This window comes from Enhydra lutris, unplaced genomic scaffold (genome assembly GCF_002288905.1).
Source record: "Enhydra lutris kenyoni isolate GAN:26980312 unplaced genomic scaffold, ASM228890v2 scaffoldscaffold8, whole genome shotgun sequence".
Taxonomy (NCBI): domain Eukaryota; kingdom Metazoa; phylum Chordata; class Mammalia; order Carnivora; family Mustelidae; genus Enhydra; species Enhydra lutris.
The window spans coordinates 21,291,370-21,309,348 of NW_019154092.1; the positions used below are offsets into that span (position 1 = coordinate 21,291,370).

At 34.7% G+C, this 17,979-nt stretch overlaps 1 protein-coding gene across 3 annotated transcripts in view; it reads right to left on the bottom strand.

Annotated features, from left to right (window-relative positions):
• Positions 1-17,979, bottom strand: part of LOC111142549 (SS18, nBAF chromatin remodeling complex subunit) — a 93,813-nt gene that overhangs the window by 17,755 nt on the left and 58,079 nt on the right. For 2 of the 3 annotated variants that reach the window (XM_022495814.1, XM_022495816.1), the window contains 5 exons: positions 7,629-7,796; positions 6,838-6,942; positions 3,877-3,969; positions 3,044-3,166; positions 622-755 (listed from right to left, as the gene is read on the bottom strand). In XM_022495814.1, the coding sequence (XP_022351522.1) occupies positions 622-755; positions 3,044-3,166; positions 3,877-3,969; positions 6,838-6,942; positions 7,629-7,796 (623 nt within the window). The remainder of the gene's footprint in view (positions 1-621; positions 756-3,043; positions 3,167-3,876; positions 3,970-6,837; positions 6,943-7,628; positions 7,797-17,979) is intronic. The other variant, XM_022495815.1, reaches the window with a different exon arrangement.

A 17,979-nucleotide genomic window follows, 5' to 3' on the forward strand; every position in this document is an offset into this window, starting at 1 on the left:
TTAAGTAAATCCTAGGTTCAAGAGAATACAGTCATCTTAGAATGAGATACATCTCTACATATATGAAAATAGAAGGAAAGAGAATAGGAGATAAAGATTATTAGTACTTGAGATAATGGACATGTGTATGAAAGGAGGCATTAGAGACAGGAGGTAAATAGGAATTGAGAGAGGAAGGACAACAGGGATATGGAGGAAGTGCAGTGTGGAAGCTGAAGTCAAGATGAGAGCTACAAAGAGCACTGACACAGATGGACTCCACATCTCCACAGGGCAGTAAACATGAGGGAGATCAGAGAAAATAGGGGCCTTAGGATAGAGAATGGTCTTTGTAATACCTCCAGGAAGTCTGCCTGGGGAAAGACCAGAGGGAGAGAGAGACTATGAATGAGTATGAATGAATGCTGGTACCCAGAGATTAGGCATGTATTATATGTTACTGTAAGTAACTACGATCAACTGTGCTAGCATTCTCTGAAAAAGACTTAAAAGTAAATTTCTTTTTTGTTAACTCATATGCTATAAACAGGAGGAGGGAAAAAATGAGCCTTCAAGTAAATAACACCCTAATGAAGAGTGAACAAACAATGGGGCAATCACACAGTTGGCCAAATAACTTACCTGGTCATATCCATAAGGCCTCTGCTGTGGCGGCTGTGGTGGCCCAGGCTGTGTTGGTCTATAACCCCCATATTGCTGACCTTGTCCTTGAGGGTAGTTAGGATACTGAGGACCTGGACCACCCTGTGAAGGACCTGCAAAATAATTAACACAAACAAAAACCCAAATAAAAACAGAACTCTCAAAAGGGTTTAGAACTAGATGCTATTATGTTTTTATATCTAAAAAAAAAGGATACTTTGGTATCCCGATCTTCTCAAATACCTTTTAAAATAAATTCCACAGGTTGTACGAGTGAAAATATTATAATATTGTAATATTGCTACCATGTACAAGATGTTTTGATTCGGTATAGCTAATAAGCTATGTGTTAGCCATCAAAAAAAAATTTTTTTAAATGAGTAAAAGAGACTCAGGAGTTGTGAAGCAGGTTAATTCTATGACATTAAGAAAACTCATCTGTACCTCCACTAGAAAGTAACCAGTATAAGCAACAGATAAAAGAAGAAGCAAGAAGCAGATTCAAATTAAAATACTGAAATAATTTCTGAAGAAAGTTTGAGAATCAATGATATTTATAGCAATATGACTGTAGAGTCACATTTGCAATCACCAAAGAAAGAGTCACAAAGAATCATTTTCCATGTAAATTCTACATTAATATTTGCAGTCACCAAAAGAATGCTTTATGCTCTGCATTGGTAAACTTACTATCACAATATTTTCAAACCAAAACTAAAGAAGAGTTGAAAAGCCACAGGTTGCATGTGAAAAAACCTGATTCAAAAGTTACGTTCTGTGTACCAATCACCTTTAATACCTAACCCATAAAAATGAATGATTTCCAATTCCAGAGACGGCAAGGGACTAATCTGGCTTGCCAAACAAATATGTCTGTTTCATAAATTCCACTACTACCTATTGTAAAGGATGCTTTTTAAAACATAAGCTGAAAAGCTCTGACACTTCAATGTTTTCTATCATAGCCATTCAAAACCTGCCATTAAAAAAAAAAACAAAAACACACTGATGGCGGAAGAAAGTGTCAAAAGAGAATATATTTCCAAGCTTAAATAAATCCCATCACTCTATTATTTATTTAATTATTATACACCCAACTATTAAAACTCTAAATTTTCTATCAGAAGAAAGTACAATAGAAGCCTATGAATAAGCAAAATGGGAACTTCACTGGGATTCTCAATTTCTAACAAAACGGCATTTAACTACTTAAACCGAAAATATTCAGTTTCATTTACTTTCTTCCCATTGAAAAAATTTGTATCAATGAATTCACTTGATGTAACCAAACCATATTTTTTTCCTATAAACACAATAAAACCAGAATACTCTACTTATTCAAAATACAGACATTCAATGGTCACGAAAGGAAAACTGCCATTTGAGAAGAGCAAGAAAGTCCCCTTGTAAAAACAAGAAATCCAAGGAATATTTCTAAAGTCATATCTCAAGGAACCAGAACTTATCAGTTGGGGGAAATGCCTGGCTCCCAACACCTGACTTAATTCCAATGCTTATGTTGAAGGCACAAGAGAATTTCAGCCTGATCTGTTCTTAGATTTGCAATGATGGGTAGAGAGATGTGCCCATAGTAATCGCAGAGCTTAAACTAATGGATAAAAAGAGTGAGATATTACTGATATAAAAAAGAGAACACTGTTAGCAAGAGAAGATATCAGATTAATAAGCATTTACTTCTCTAACATTAGAACCATATTTTCCTATATATAAAGTAGTGACAGTAGCTTAAAATTTAAGAATGAGATCAGGTCTTTATCATTCCCCACTCCCTATCTAATGAAGTTACTGAAAGCGAGATACCCAGCTACTAGCTCTCACAGTGAGTATATAATAAGAAAATATGGCCACAGTTCCCCCAAACTCTGTAATATACATAACAGCAATAAATACACCTCTATGGATGCATATATTGCTACTGAACCAAAGAATGACAAAAGCATTTTCTTCATGCATTCCAAATACATCTCATTTGTACTCAAAAAATCAATGTTATTTTTCATAGTAACAGTCATTAGTTTTAGAAATAAATTTGCTAAGCGGATTATGTAGATGTGGTTAATAATCACCCAATTCATCAGTTTTCTAAGCACATACAAAGCTGCTGGGTGGTCATGAATGCCAAAGAGGTTTAAGAATTCATTTAAGAACTCATTTTAAATCGATTACATACCTTACCTTTGGTCAATGAACCATCTCTAGTTTATGTTTCTTTTTAAATGGATTACTAGTTTATCTGAGGAAAACATTTTAAAGAAATACTCCAGTAACAGACTGAGGTAAAGAATTCTAACAAAAATAAACATTAAATATTCACTTGAATATTTCAAAACAGCAACCATCATATTTTTTGTGACAAAAATAAACTGCACCAAGCTATTACCATAGGCCTGCTGCTGCCCTGGGTAGCCTTGCTGCCCCGGGTACTGCTGCTGCTGGGGCGGGTACCCCTGTTGGGGAGGGGGTCCCTGGTAGGCATCTTGCTGTTGGCCATACTGTGAATTTCCTACAGGATAATTTGAGAAGATAAAGAAGAAACTGAGAAGTTCGCTTAATTAACTTTTTTACTCTAAGATGCATAGCCAACAACACAAGAACAAAATGAAATGCCATATTGATTTTTGAAAGTTAACAAAACAAAGAAAAAACTCAAACCAAACAGAAGGATTTCGGCCAAACAAACTGCAGTTAAAGCCAATTTTGCAAGGTTGAACTGCAGCATTTTCAGCGTCTCTGCCATACGAGCATTACATTTACTGGAACATCACAGTCATAAGATCATGACTATGCTAAATAAAATAAAAAAGACAAAATTAAAGACAGCTACAAGAGCACACACTAGCTACACAAGATCAGCAAGCTGTTTCCTAAAGGCACTATACTTATATGTAAAATTATACATATGTAAACACACACAAGAAAAAAAAAATTGAATCGATGGATTTATGTTCAAATAGAAAATTTCCACTGAGGAAAAAATTATCTGTAAATGTTTTAGTCTTTTTATTGTTGTTAGAAATGGCAAGTCATGGTTATACATTTTTAAATATTTGTAAGGAAATTATTTTGATTGTTCTGGGCTCCCTGTAATTTTCAAGACAGCCAGCAACTAGTATTCTACAAGAGCTTTGCATGGGTAGAAGATGTCTTATGCAAGAATTTGCATTCCTGTAGAAGGGGATATATATGTGTATGTGTGTGAAGGTATATAGATACCTCCTTCGTAGTAATGTTGTGAGGAATCCTCATAAGGCCTATCGTAGCCTTGTTCAGGATACGACGGTTGCTGATAACCGTAATCATTATGACCTACATCAATTCGACAAGAGACAGGAAGAAACGTTAATGGCCACTGAGTGAAAACCCTAAATATATTTAAACTTTCAGATAAAATTGAAAAAAAGAAAAAGAAATGGAAATACATAAAAAATAATTTCAATTGCATTAGCCAAATATTTACCAATGTGATTGTTTTCATATTGAGATAACGTGCAAATTTCTTAAAAGCAAAAAACAGTAGTTTTAGAAACATTACACTTAGTCTTAACTGATAATCCTCACCAAGAGGGGAAAAAAAAACTTTATCTTCAATTTTTTTAAAAGAAGAGAGAATGAAAGCATTTAGGCCTTTCACATGTAAATAACTTGAATTAAATTAGAATGAACAAAGGAAACAATTATCATATTTTGTAAAACACCTGTTCTGCTGGTCGCCAATTCCACAGCATATGCTAAAACATGCAAAATATAAAAAATGTAAAAAAGCTCCATAAGTTTTTTTCCCCTGAAAGAAACTGAAACAAATTTTTCACATTCTATTTACTTGCATAAAGTATACGTATCTTATAAAGTATTTTCAGATACAATAATATTATTGCTTAATGCTGCCATTCGAGAAGCCTTTAGAAAATATTTCTAGAGTATCAAAAACATACACCTTCAAAAACTTATACTGAGCCTAGTGCTAGGGTACACCTTTAGTTTTAAGGTTCAATAAATTTTATGACTGGACTCTAATGAAAATCAATAGTTTAGTTCTTTGAATTAAGTTGCACTAAGAGAACGCAGGAAATAACGCTTCAGGTTAGCTAAAATCTAAACTAAATTTTAAAAGAATACCCAATTAAGAAGAGGAATACAGTTATGAATAAATGTTATATTCAGTGTTCTAGGATTCTAACGTTCCCAAACCACCTCATAAATATCCACATTAAGGGTTGGCAAACTATGGCCTGCAATAGAAATATGGCCAGTGGCCTGTTTTTGTAAATAAAGTTTTACTGGAACACAGGCATGCCCACTCACATTTTCTATACCTGTTTTCATGCTATGACAAGGGTTCAGTAGTTGAGACCAAGACCATCTGGCCCGCAAAGGCTAAAATATTTACTCTCTGGCTCTTTACCGAAAAAAGTTTGCCTACTCCTAACCTACATTATTTACTGGCATAAATATCTGAATGATAATAAGAAAATATCCAATGCCATTTAGGAAAATTGTTGTTATAAATGGAATACTCCAGGTAAATGTCAGAAAAATTATTAATATACACCAATGCAAAAATGACACCAGTTAGATATTTAAATCCCCTGATGTAATAAATAATTTACATAACCTTAAAGATCTGATATACACAAAAATAACATATCTATCTGCTTTGAGTAGAAAGGTCATATTTGCAACAATATACATTTCACATTTCAGGAAATACTCAGGACCAAAATAACAATGTCAAATTCATCTCAATTATGTGAAATCCATTTTAAAAATAAAACAATTGTTCACGTTCAGCATTTACTTTCAAACTTCCTAATACATAAAATCTGACAAACTAGATTTCACTTCTTTAAAATATCCACAGTCTACAAACATACTGAAGTTTCTCATTAAAAAAAAAATCTTAATATAATGTCTACATATGAAAGAAAAAAACAACAGAAAACTCCAACATGCTGAATAATTCAGGGCGAGAAAACCTGAGATTTAAAAAAAAATGTCACTTTCCAACAAGAAATACCCATACATATCACTATTACTAACGAATAATCATTATATGCGAAATTCTACAGATGAGTGAGTGCTCTGCCCATATTGCCGGGGCCTCTTCAGTAAAAAACCAAAGTCCTCATACCGATACAACCTTTATGCTTTATCCATTAACAAAAAAATGGCAAGCTAAATGATTTTTTAAATACACCAAATTATATCTTCTTACTAGTTCACATTAGCTTTGAGTCGACAGTCCCAACACTTTAGCTTTTAATTTTTAGTTTCTCCAAGTTTCTCTGCCAAGGAGTTTACCTTAAATATACCAAGGGAGCTTACTAGATAAATGAAGATTTTGACAAATCCTTTCATAACAAGACAAATCATATTGTAACGTGAACAGCTACCTCTAATTTATTATAGATATGTTTAGATTATTTTTTCCTCAATAGTGTATCATAAAATTTTCAAACATACAGAAAACCTGAAAGTTCTGTACAGTGGAAGCCCACTTTGGTTGCGTCATTACCAAGTGCAGTACATCTTTAGTGAACACTTTTTCACAAACCACCTTCCCACTAAAAAAAAAAAAAATCATTAAACTAAATAATTAAAATTAAAATCTGTTTCCAAATGCTTTTCCTACCCTATCAACTCTATACACAGCTACATCATGGATATAATTTAGCTTCCAAAATTTTTCGGATGCAAATGCTAATGTATATAAAACACAGTTCTTTGAGAAATACTTAACATTGACTAAAATGATAAAACCTGGAAAAATACTCAGGAACCAGATCTTCTATGTATTTATACCATGAATAAAAGTAAACCAATGGGTGAATTTTATAGTATGTGAATTATCTCAATAAAGTGGTTATTAAAAAAGTAAGTAACACTTGCTTTGGTTCAAATGAACAATTCCAAACAAAAAAGTATCCTTTTATAGAAGAAGGGATTCCAGTGACAGAATATGATTCATGGTACTAATATGAACTACCTAAACAAAACATACTTTGAAATGGATTATAAAACTAAAGCAATGACTGGTATTTTTGATTATTAAAGTGTTTCAATTTAGAAGAAACATATTGTTAGTTTCTTCATCCTCATTAAAATATTTTGAACAGCTATCTACATTAATCTTGGGCAGGGACAGAAAATGGGAAAATTAACATTAGGAGAGATTACCATCAGGGTAATATTGCTGGTTCATGCCTTCTGGAGGACCTTGTCCACCATGACTGTATTGGTCCCCATAATAGTCTTCCTGGCCTGAGTACTGCTGTGGTGGGCCTGAAAAACCACAACCAGTCAAGAGGTAAATAATTTGTTCTCTAGGTCATCAAAGGCTTTCTTTCTAATCTGATTTCGTAAGAGATCACTTCTCACCTGTAGATCCCCTCCCATGCTCTGGCATTTGAGATACATTTAACTATTCTTATACACACACACAGATACACAAACACAGAGCAACACCACACATCACATTTCACAAAAATTGTTACGACCATACAGGCACTGTCTAACAATAACAACTTAAAAAAACAAATACTAACTTCTTAAAAAGAAGTTCAAGCTAGTATAAAATTAATCTTCTTTTTGATATTAGAGCAGTTTGGAATAAACTAGGGTTTGTTTCTGACCATATAAGTAACTTCTCAAAATTAAAATAGTATCTTCTGCTATATATGAGAGTATATAGTATATGCTGCTATATATTAGGGAGCTTTTGATATAAAATTTAATGATATAACGTTTTCCCAGAAAAGAACAGATAAAAGAAAGCTGTGTAACAGGAAGTTCCTAACCACTTCATGACCCTTTGTACCTACTATATATACTACCTTTTAGAAACGAATATATAATCATAAAAATCAAGAAACAAAAAGCCCTGATTTTGCCTACCTGCAAAGTTTATTAAAATACTTTCAACTACTGCTATTTATATTAAGCAGGAAATCTCCCAAATGTCATCTTACCCTGCTGAGGTGGTCTATAAGGAGGAATCTGTCTCTGACCCATCATATGATTGCCTTGGTTAACTTGACCCATCATTCCCATAGGGGGCTGCTGGCCTTGATAATGCTGCCCACCTCCCTGTGGCATATTGTATTGTTGAGAAGGAGGCTGCTGATGCATCATTGGACCTGAAAACAGACAAAACATCATGCACACAATTTTTCTGTAAATAATTTTAAACCTTAAGAGAAATGCAAAAACTTTTTGTCATATAATCCCCCAAATATATAATGTATTGTAATGAAAACTGACTTCAAGTAATAAAAACAAATCTTTCAATTGAAGTTCACATGCCAAAAACAATCTGCAAACAAGGAAAAACAACTAACCCTCCGTAGTTGATTTAAAAATCTCCTGGAGGAGTATTCTAGTAATTTTCCAGAAAGTGAAGTGAATACAATATATGAACATCCTGAATGTATGTATATTTTTATTATATACTACATAATATCTAGCTACACAATCCTTCTGGGAGACATAGAATTCTTAAGCTATATAAGAAAATAAACTAAAACAAAGTAAACTTCACAAAAATCACACAGCAAATCAGTGGTCAAACCAAGGGAAAGAAATCTAATTTCTGGATACCCATTTTTCCTACCTTTTTCAATGCCCACTCATTTCATTATATAATGGTTGACACGGAAATTACACACTTATAAATACACTTACACAGGTGGAATTTCACAAACATTAATGTTAGGAAAACTTTAAAGGGTCTTCTTTCCCTTTTCCAACTGTAAGATTTATAAATGAAAAAAAAAACCTTACTGAAATCAAAGGGCTGTAGTGCTTCTTAGTAAGTTCTAACACACACACCATAAAAAATACCCAGGCAGAAAAAAATGTAATAAGGCAGACTCAGATATCAGAACCACAGTTTCCAAAGCAAGCAATGCTGAAGTTGCCAAACTACCACGGCTATAGTATCACAATGGCAATGGTAAAATATATCACATGAAATAATCAACAATGGCCATAAAGTTCTGCCATCTAACAATGTAAAGAGTTCCTCAGAGGTTCACTGGGTCAAGTTAGGTATGGAGAACTCATCATTCTACCATTAAAACCATTACTGTCTCAGAAGTATGCATGAGTCATCCCCTAGTTTACTGCTTAAACAGCTACATACTCCTTTATAGACTTATGGACAATTTAAGCACAAAAGGAATGATTAGAGGGCCAAGAAAACTTTTACAGGCAAAATTATACAGATGAGCCAATAGCTCATTGTTTATTTAAATAAAAGTTAAAACAAAACATGCTCACTTTTTTAAAAAAGATTTTATTTATCTATTTAGATGAGACAATGTATGCACATGAGCAGGAGTTGAGGGGGGTGAGGGAGGGGGTGGAGGGAGAAGGACAGGGAGAAGCAGACTCCCTGCTGAGCAGGGAGCCAGACAAGGGGCTGGATCCCAGGACCCTGAGATCATGACCTGAGCTGAAAGCAGGGGCTTAACTGACTAAGCCACCCAGGCGTCCCTTTGCTCTTTTTTTTTTTTTTTTTAATTTATTTGACAGACAGAGATCACAAGTAGGCAGAGAGGCAGGCAGAGAGAGAGAGGAGGAAGCAGGCTCCCTGCTGAGCAGAGAGCCCGATGCGGGGCTCGATCCCAGGACACTGGGATCATGACCTGAGCCGAAGGCAGAGGCTTTAACCCACCAAGCCACCGAGGTGCCCCCCTGCTCATCTTTAAACATATTAGTAGCATACAAAAGCAGCAACATAGCAGGAAGAATTTAATTCTTCTAATTTGAAGAACTGTGTTACCTAAAGTATTTTATCAGAGCTCTTTGTCTATTTGTCTTCTTTCACTATTCTACTTCATTTCAAATTCATTTTTCCTTCTAATTTTACCCTAAATACAAACCTTTTAAAGGCTACTCTAGGACTTTTCTTTCAACAAGGAAAAAAACTCTTAATAGTAGGAATAAGATGGCTCAGTGGAGAATGGAAGGGAAGAGAACCTAACACTGCCAGATACACTTTCACATTTATTTCATGTAAACCTCAACTACCAGAGTTAAGGATTCTAATTTTCAAGTTTTTAGCTAAGGAATGCAAAGATCAAGAAAATCAACTGGTAACCAGACAAAACATAGGTTTGAAACTAGTTTAATTGAAGTTTTAAAACCAGTAGAAGGGGTGTCTGAGTAGCTCAGACAGTCATGCATTGGACTTTTTAAAATTTCTTTCCTTTTTTTTTTTTTTTTTTTCCTGAGAAGGAGAGCAAGGGAGCATAAGCAGGGGGAGAAGCGGGCTCTCCCCTGGGCATGGAGCCCCACTGGGACTTGATCCCAGGAAGCTGGGATCATGAACCGAGCCAAAGGTGGACACTTAACCGACTGAGCCACCCAGGCATCCCTAAGTGTTGGACTCCTGATCTTAGCTCAGGTCTTGATCTCAGGGGTGGAAGATGGAGCCCCTGGTTGCACCTGCACTGAGTGTGGAGGCTGGTTAAGACTCTCTCTCTCCCCGGCCCTCCCATCCCAAATCATACACATACATGCACAAGTGCACTCTCTCCAAATAAATTAATTTAAAAAACCAGTTTAATTGAACTTACAATTTTTAAGGTATATTTTGTATATAATAAAGTACTGAATACTAGCATGCATAATTTAGGTTTTGCCTTGATTCTCTTCTCCAACACTGATTAAAGACCTCCTGTCTTACAAGGTTAACTATAAAACTAATGCATATAATATGCATTGGAACCAAAATTTAAAATAAAGGAGAAAGAAAGCAATAACGTAATAGTGGGGGAAAATCCGAAAGGATACAATAACAAAAAAATTCTAAGCTTTGCTCTAAAGAAGAAAAGCAAGTCTAGCTTAAACCCTAGACAGAAAAGACCATGCCACTTGTGCTTTATCTTCTGGGACTGTCAGCAGTTTCAATCCCAAAGAGCTCAATTACCACCCTTCTTTTATTTTCTGTCACTTCCCTCCCTCTGAGGATCCTCAACATCAGTCAGGATCAAACCTAAAACCACAGAGAACGGAGAAGGATAGCATTGCTAACACATGATGCTTTTCATCTTCTTCCTTGAAGCCTTACCCCTTAAAAAAAAAATTACGACTTCAACTCTGATTGTTTAAGAATATTATTATTTTCCTTACGACAATGAAATATGCTATACTGGCAAATGTCTACTATCCCTTGAGACACTAACAGGAATGAGAGCCGAATCTCAAAATAAGTTCTAAATCCCAAATAAGCTAAATCCCAAAATAAGTTCTAAAAGTCTGTACTACAGACGGAAGACTACAAAATGAGTCCATTATAACCATTTTCGTAAGCAAGGACATAACACATTACTGTATGGCTTAAAAGTTATTCTTCATCTTTTATATAAATCATTTTGATGCTAAGATGCATCACAAAGTGTGATGATATATACACTAAGATCCTAATGCCTTAATTGTCTATATTTTATGGAAGTGTTTTTAAGAGGACATGTAACAAATGTTCATCACATTATTTCTTTCCGTTTTGAGTTTTATACCTAACAGATATTCTATGGAAATAATATCTTGTATCTTAAACATATGTAAAATATTCCCATATCACCACGTTTTTTATTATTGGAATTCTTTGCTCCAGTGAGATGGTTAATACTTAATTGTATCTTGAGTTAATGGTCACAAAAAGAATATTTTGAGACTCAACTAAAAAGATAACATTAAGTTTTAATTAATCTGTGAAAAATTTAGGGTTATAGTCTTTTTTTAAAATTCTGTATACATACATACACACATACATATTCACATCTTCAAATGCAAACCAATACACTAAAGCTCTATAAATCGTATCATTAATCTACAAATTATTTTAAATAAAGGTTACAAATGACAGCTAACAGTTAATGAGGACTTAGTATAGGCCAGGTACTAGCTAAGAGCTTTCTATCTACTATTTATTCTCCCAAACCCTATGAAACAGGTAATACTAAAACTTTACAGGTAAGAAAATTTAATTTAAGGTTTATAAGCATCAAGAATCTTACCTAGAGTTGCACAGCTAGTAAATGATGACAACTTTACAGTCATAATCTTAACCACTATGTGCATCTCCTCTCTGAAGTCAAATCCTACCTCTCCCATGTAATATCTCCCAGGATAACAGTTCTGTGTAACATTACCTACAATATACTATCAATAATATATACATATATATGTCTGTGTATGTATACACACACTATATAGCGATAACAATGCTACTATACAAATAATATACTAACATAGTACATAATACATACTAACATATTATAAAAATCCTAAAATGCAAGAAATTTCATCATCCCAACTATATCTATAAGAATTAGACTATGAAATTGCCTAATACCCTCCAAGCCTAATTTCCAATTCATATTTCACCACCTACTCTCATTTTACTACTGTTCCTTAAAATTTTAATCTCAAACTAAAGCATTTTTAGCTTTCATTTGAAGGTATTACCAACAGTTTATTTGCAAGAAAAAAAAAAAACCCTCTATTCTAGAAAACACAATTTGTTAACCCACTATCTATTGAATAGCCTTTTAAAATGAATAGGACTGGGGCACCTGAAGGGCTCAGTCGGTTAAACATCTGCTTTCAGCTCAGGTCATGATCCTGGAGTTACAGGATTGAGTCCCTAGTTAGGCTTTGTGCTCAACAGGGAGCCTGCTTCTCCTTCTCCCTCTGCCCCTCCCCGCTCATGCTCTCTCTCTCTCAAATAAATAAATAAAATCTTTAAAAAAATAAAATAAGGGAGGCCTGGGTGGCTCAGTCAGTTAAGTAAGTATCTGCTTTTCAGATGATCCCAGGGTCCTGGGATCGAGCCCACATCAGGCTCCTTGCTCAACAGAGAACACACACACTCTCTCTCTCTGATAAATAAATAAAATACTTAAATAAAAATTTAAAAAATTTAATTAAAAAAGTTAAATAAAATGAATAGGATTTTTTACTTACCTAAAATGTACATCTGTCCTCATCAAGAGTTTTCAGTAGTTCATAATAAGGCATTTAGATAAAATATCAAGGATAAAAGAACAGCCAAGTAACTAAGAAAATCCAGAAACTTAGTAAAGTCACTGTAACTAATGCAAACTTAGCTGAGTTTCCTAGTAGCCAATGAAAAAAACCAGAAGCATGGTAGTAAAAAGGACAGTTCATTAAGAGATACAAACTTCTTCATAACATGAAATTCCTAGACAAAATTTCATTTAAAGGGATGCCTGGATGGCTCAACCAGTTAAGCATCTACCTTTGGCTCAGCTCATGATCCCAGGGTCCTGGGATCGAGCCCCACATCAGGCTCCCTGGTTGGTGGGAAGTCTGCTTCTCCTTCCCCCACTCCCCCTGCTTGTATTCTCTCTCTTGCTGTCTCCCTCTCTGTCAAATAAATAAATAAAATCTTTAAAAAAATTTTTTTCATTTAAGTATTACAAAGTAATAGAACTTACTAATACCAATAACTTTTGTTGTTGTTTCTTTAGTAACACAAACTATCTTTATATATAGTTTCTTACACTAACCATTTCTTAAAGCTGTGATTTTCAGCCTTGCGTGATTCTGTCCCCAGGAGACATTTTAGCCAAGTCTAGAGACACAACTGGTATGAGCGCTGGTGCTACTGCCACCTAGTGGGTTCCAGGCAGATACACTGCTAAAAACCGCACAAGGCTCAGGACAGACCCCCACAACAAATTATGCAGTTCAAAATGTCAACAGTGTTGAGTCAAGAAATCCTGGAGTCTCAAGAGCGTAATTTTAAATCATAGGCATCTCTACAAACCAGTCTGAGAATGAGATTATATATTTAGCTTTCTGGTGACTGAAAATTAGAAAAGGGATGTACTGTTGCTTAATAAATTCTGAAAAATAAAAGATTGAGCACTTCCTTAGAGTGAGGCTTCTTACATAGTTTCAACTATACTGTGTAGTAAAATTAACTTAAAAACAAAGTCACTGCTAAATATCTATTGTAGCTGACCAAAAGGAACTCCAAAAGCCCAAGTAGAAAGCCATGGAGATGGGCTACATTAGAACACATGGCTTCGTGTTTCTAAGCAAGAAAGCCGGAAGACACTGTCCTGCCCATAATAATCCTGAGGGAATGGAAATTATATAAGCATGACTTAGAATATCTGTTAAAATTTAATTTCTAAAATTTGCCCGTAGAGATTCTGGTTTAGCAGGTATGGGATGGAGCACACTAATCTTTTTTTTAACAACTACCCCAGATGATTCTGATCCACAGTCTCAGGACTACACACTGAAATAGAGTTCTGAGAGAAAGAAAAACCAATCAGCCACTTTTATCATAAAAGAAGCTAGATTATGGTTCATATAAAATGTTTAAGTTGGAATAGGTCTGCATCCCATAGGGTACTTAAGATGTTAGCTATATAATAAATCCTAAGGGGTTTGTGTTATAAATGTATCGAAACTCATCAAATGATATATTTAAGATCTACTCACTTCATTGTATGTAAATGTTACCTAAAGAAAAAAATATTTTATTTTTTTAAAGATTTTATTTATTTATTTGATAGAGATCACAAGTATGCAGAGAGGCAGGCAGAGAGAGGGGGGGAAAGCAGGCTCCCTGCTGAGCAGAGAGCTCAATGCGGGGCTCGATCCCAAGACCCTGGGATCACAACCCGAGCTGAAGGCAGAGGCTTTAACCTATTGAGCCACCCAGGTGCCCCCCAAAAAATATTTTAAAAAATAAAATTTTAAAATGTTAAGCCCTAATGATAGGCAGACTAAGGTGCTAATGGGTAAAGTATACTAATATCTACAAATTACTCTGAGATGCATTTTGAAAAATATGATGCATTGATAGATTAGTAAATGAAAAGATTTTTTTTTTTAATTTTTAAAAGATTTTATTTACTTATTTGATAGAGCATGCAGAAACAAGCAGGGAAAGTGGCAGACAGAGGGAGAGAAGCAGGCTCCCCTGAGCAAGGAGCCCAATGGGGGGCTCAATCACAGGACCCTGTGATCATGACCTGAGCTGAGGGCAAACTTTTAACTGACTGAACCACTCAGGGGTCCCCCAGACAGATAATAGACAAATCCAGTAAAATACTAACTGTACAACAAAGGTGGCAACCATACAGGTACAATCCTTCAAGTTTCCTGCATGTTTGAATTTTACATAATAAAGTATTGGGAGAAAATTTAAAAATTAATCCTAGAAGTATAAAGAATTCTCAAAACTCAACAGTAAAAAAAAACAAACAATCCAACTAGAAAATGGGCAAAGACAAGAAGAGACATTTCACTGAAGAGGATATACAGATGGCAAATAAGCACACAAAAAGATGTTCAGCATCAGTAGCCATTAGGGAAATGCAAATTAAGACCACTGATTTATCACTATACATTTAGAACAGCTAAGATTAAACAAAGTATATTGACAATACCAAATGTTGACAAGGATCTGCAGAAAGCAGATCTCTCCTACATTGCTGGTGAGAACGTAAAATGGTACAGACACTTTAGTAATCTGTTTGGCCCCTCAAATCAATAAATCTTTAAAAAATGCATCATAATGAAATTGAGTTTATAATCTATTGAAGAAATTCATCTGAATTTTGTCCCCTAAGCCCAAAAGGTTTTTGTAAAACTGATGATCATCTGTTTTATCTGACAGTAACTGACAGTTCTTTCTTTGGTTCATTCCTGGAATGACAGTTGACAGATGACAAAGCATAGAGAAGAATGCTAGTTTTCTAATTTGTTATGGCATGAGGAAATCTAGCTAATGTATCAGTCAACAAATAGGATAGATACAGTAGGGCACAAGACCCAGTTCCTGACTTCATAGAACTTAGAGTCTAGGGAAAAATAATTAAATGGGTATTATAAATAATTATGTAATTACAAGTACTCAAATCTCTGCTACAAAGACCCTAAGTACTGCCTACTTACTATACTTAAGGACCGCAGTTTGTCTGCGGAGTAACTTAAAATTTACAGAGTAAGACTGGAAGTGATTTTTATTTTAGGCTTTATTCTTTTCAGTATTTTCCAGGTATTTCATATTAAATATTAGTTATTTTTATAACCAGAAAACTGTCATCATTGGGGAAGGTAAACCTTGAAAAATCCACCTAATATGGCAATGATCAAATTATAATCAAAATATCTAACCTGAACTATAACATAATGACTGTGTAAACCTAAAAATGTAACTAACAGAAACCTGCAATATTAGCAATATTACATAGATTTAGCAACTTTAACAGTGAAGAGAAAGGAGTATACACACAATTCTCAGACATTCAAATCCACTAGAAACCAAGCATGATATTTTCATGGAATATAATATTTGAAAAATTTCTTCATTTGTACATTTTCTAGGTTGTATTTGAAAGGCGAAAAATAGTAGTGTTTTATTCATATTGAAGTTTTACTGTATTGATTAAATTAGAACTCCTGAACCTGAGTGGGGGCTCTGGATCATGCCCAGAAGAACTACACTTTAGAGACTAAGATTAGTAACTTGGACAATCAATCAGATCTCCATAATGGAGTGCCAATGTAAACGCTGAACACTGAGGCTCAAGTGAACTTCCCTGGCTGATCATCACACACTGGGACCAGGAGAGCATCCTGACTCCCATGAAGAGACAAACCACTTCTGGTACCTCTTCTGGACTTTTCTCTGTGCACTTTTGTTAACCAAAATCAAATCAGTTCCTTTACTGTAAGACTTTTCAGATGTTTTAATACACCAGTAAGCATGCTGAGTCCTCCGAAGTATTTTATCAATAATTATTACATTAAGTCTATCTGGACCATAATTTAACAAATGTTGAATGAAAGGCCTGACATAATTAATAACTAACTATACTTTTCCACGGAAGTAACGTTACCATTTCAGAATCCTACTAGTAGAATGAGCTATTCTAAAAAGTTAAATTCCTATTCTCCTAAAACTTAAAACCTTGGCTGATGTATCCTTTCACTGTAATAAATCGTAACTGTGAGTATAACAGTTTTCCGTGAGTTCTGTGAGCTTTTCCAATAAATTACTGACCCTGAGGGCGCTTTTGGGAACCTTAGAACTTGCAATTGGTGTCAGAAGTAAGGCCAATCTTAGGAACCATTCCCTGTAACTTTGCAGTTGGCTGAATTCTCGGAGCTAACATTTTTTTCTACAGCTTGCCAACTGTCATTTTCCTTTCTAAATATGGATCAGATTCCAGCATTTTATCCTTTGTACTTTCAATGTTATGAAACGTCTCCAAGAATTTCCATATGAAGTATTTTGCTGGTCTTTCTCTGGGACATCTTCATTCTTTTCATCACAACCAGTTTTCTCAAGTCATGTCAGTGAGTTCACCTTCACTAAGCACCTGCAGAGCACATCTAGGGTCTCTCAAACAGAAGCAGTGTCAATATCCCCCAGTCAGCAATTTCTTCTCTAATTCTATTTACAAAGGATCTGGATTTCATTTCCAGCAGTATTACTTCTCATTTCCCTGCTACACTTTTATCTTTTGTAAAGTATCACATAGGTTTATAACTGGGAGCCAAGGAAGCAACACAATTACGTACTCTGCCCTGTGTGCACAAATGATAGATACACAGTGGTCAATCACTGACAATATCTAAAAGTGACATGAATAGTCATTGATGACGACAGTCATCTGTTATTCATGCAGTGACTCGTAAACTGAAGAGAGAGAAGCTAAGTTTGTATTTCACATAAGGACTCACAGTTCATATACCACAACTAAAATTTGTACCATGTCCTTAGGGAAAAGGTGTCATTTAGATAAACTGTGGTAACTGAAATTCATGCATACCAAGACTGTACAAATGAGGCTTGCCTATATTTCCATGGGATGTGTCTTCTCACCCATGGGATAAAGATAAAAGTACTCCTACTCAAAGATGTTGTGAGGATTAAACTAAAGAAGACACATACTTTATCATAGTACCTGGCACTCACTAAATATTAGTTCATATTTCTGATATGCACCCTCAACAACAAGTATTGCTACTTGTGTTATACTTGTAATACGCTTGTGTTAACCAAAATCAAATCAGTTCCTTTACTGTAAGACTTTTCAGATGTTTTAATACACCAGTAAGCATGCTGAGTCCTCCGAAGTATTTTATCAATAATTATTACATTAAGTCTATCTGGACCATAATTTAACAAATGTTGAATGAAAGGCCTGACATAATTAATAACTAACTATACTTTTCCACGGAAGTAACGTTACCATTTCAGAATCCTACTAGTAGAATGAGCTATTCTAAAAAGTTAAATTCCTATTCTCCTAAAACTTAAAA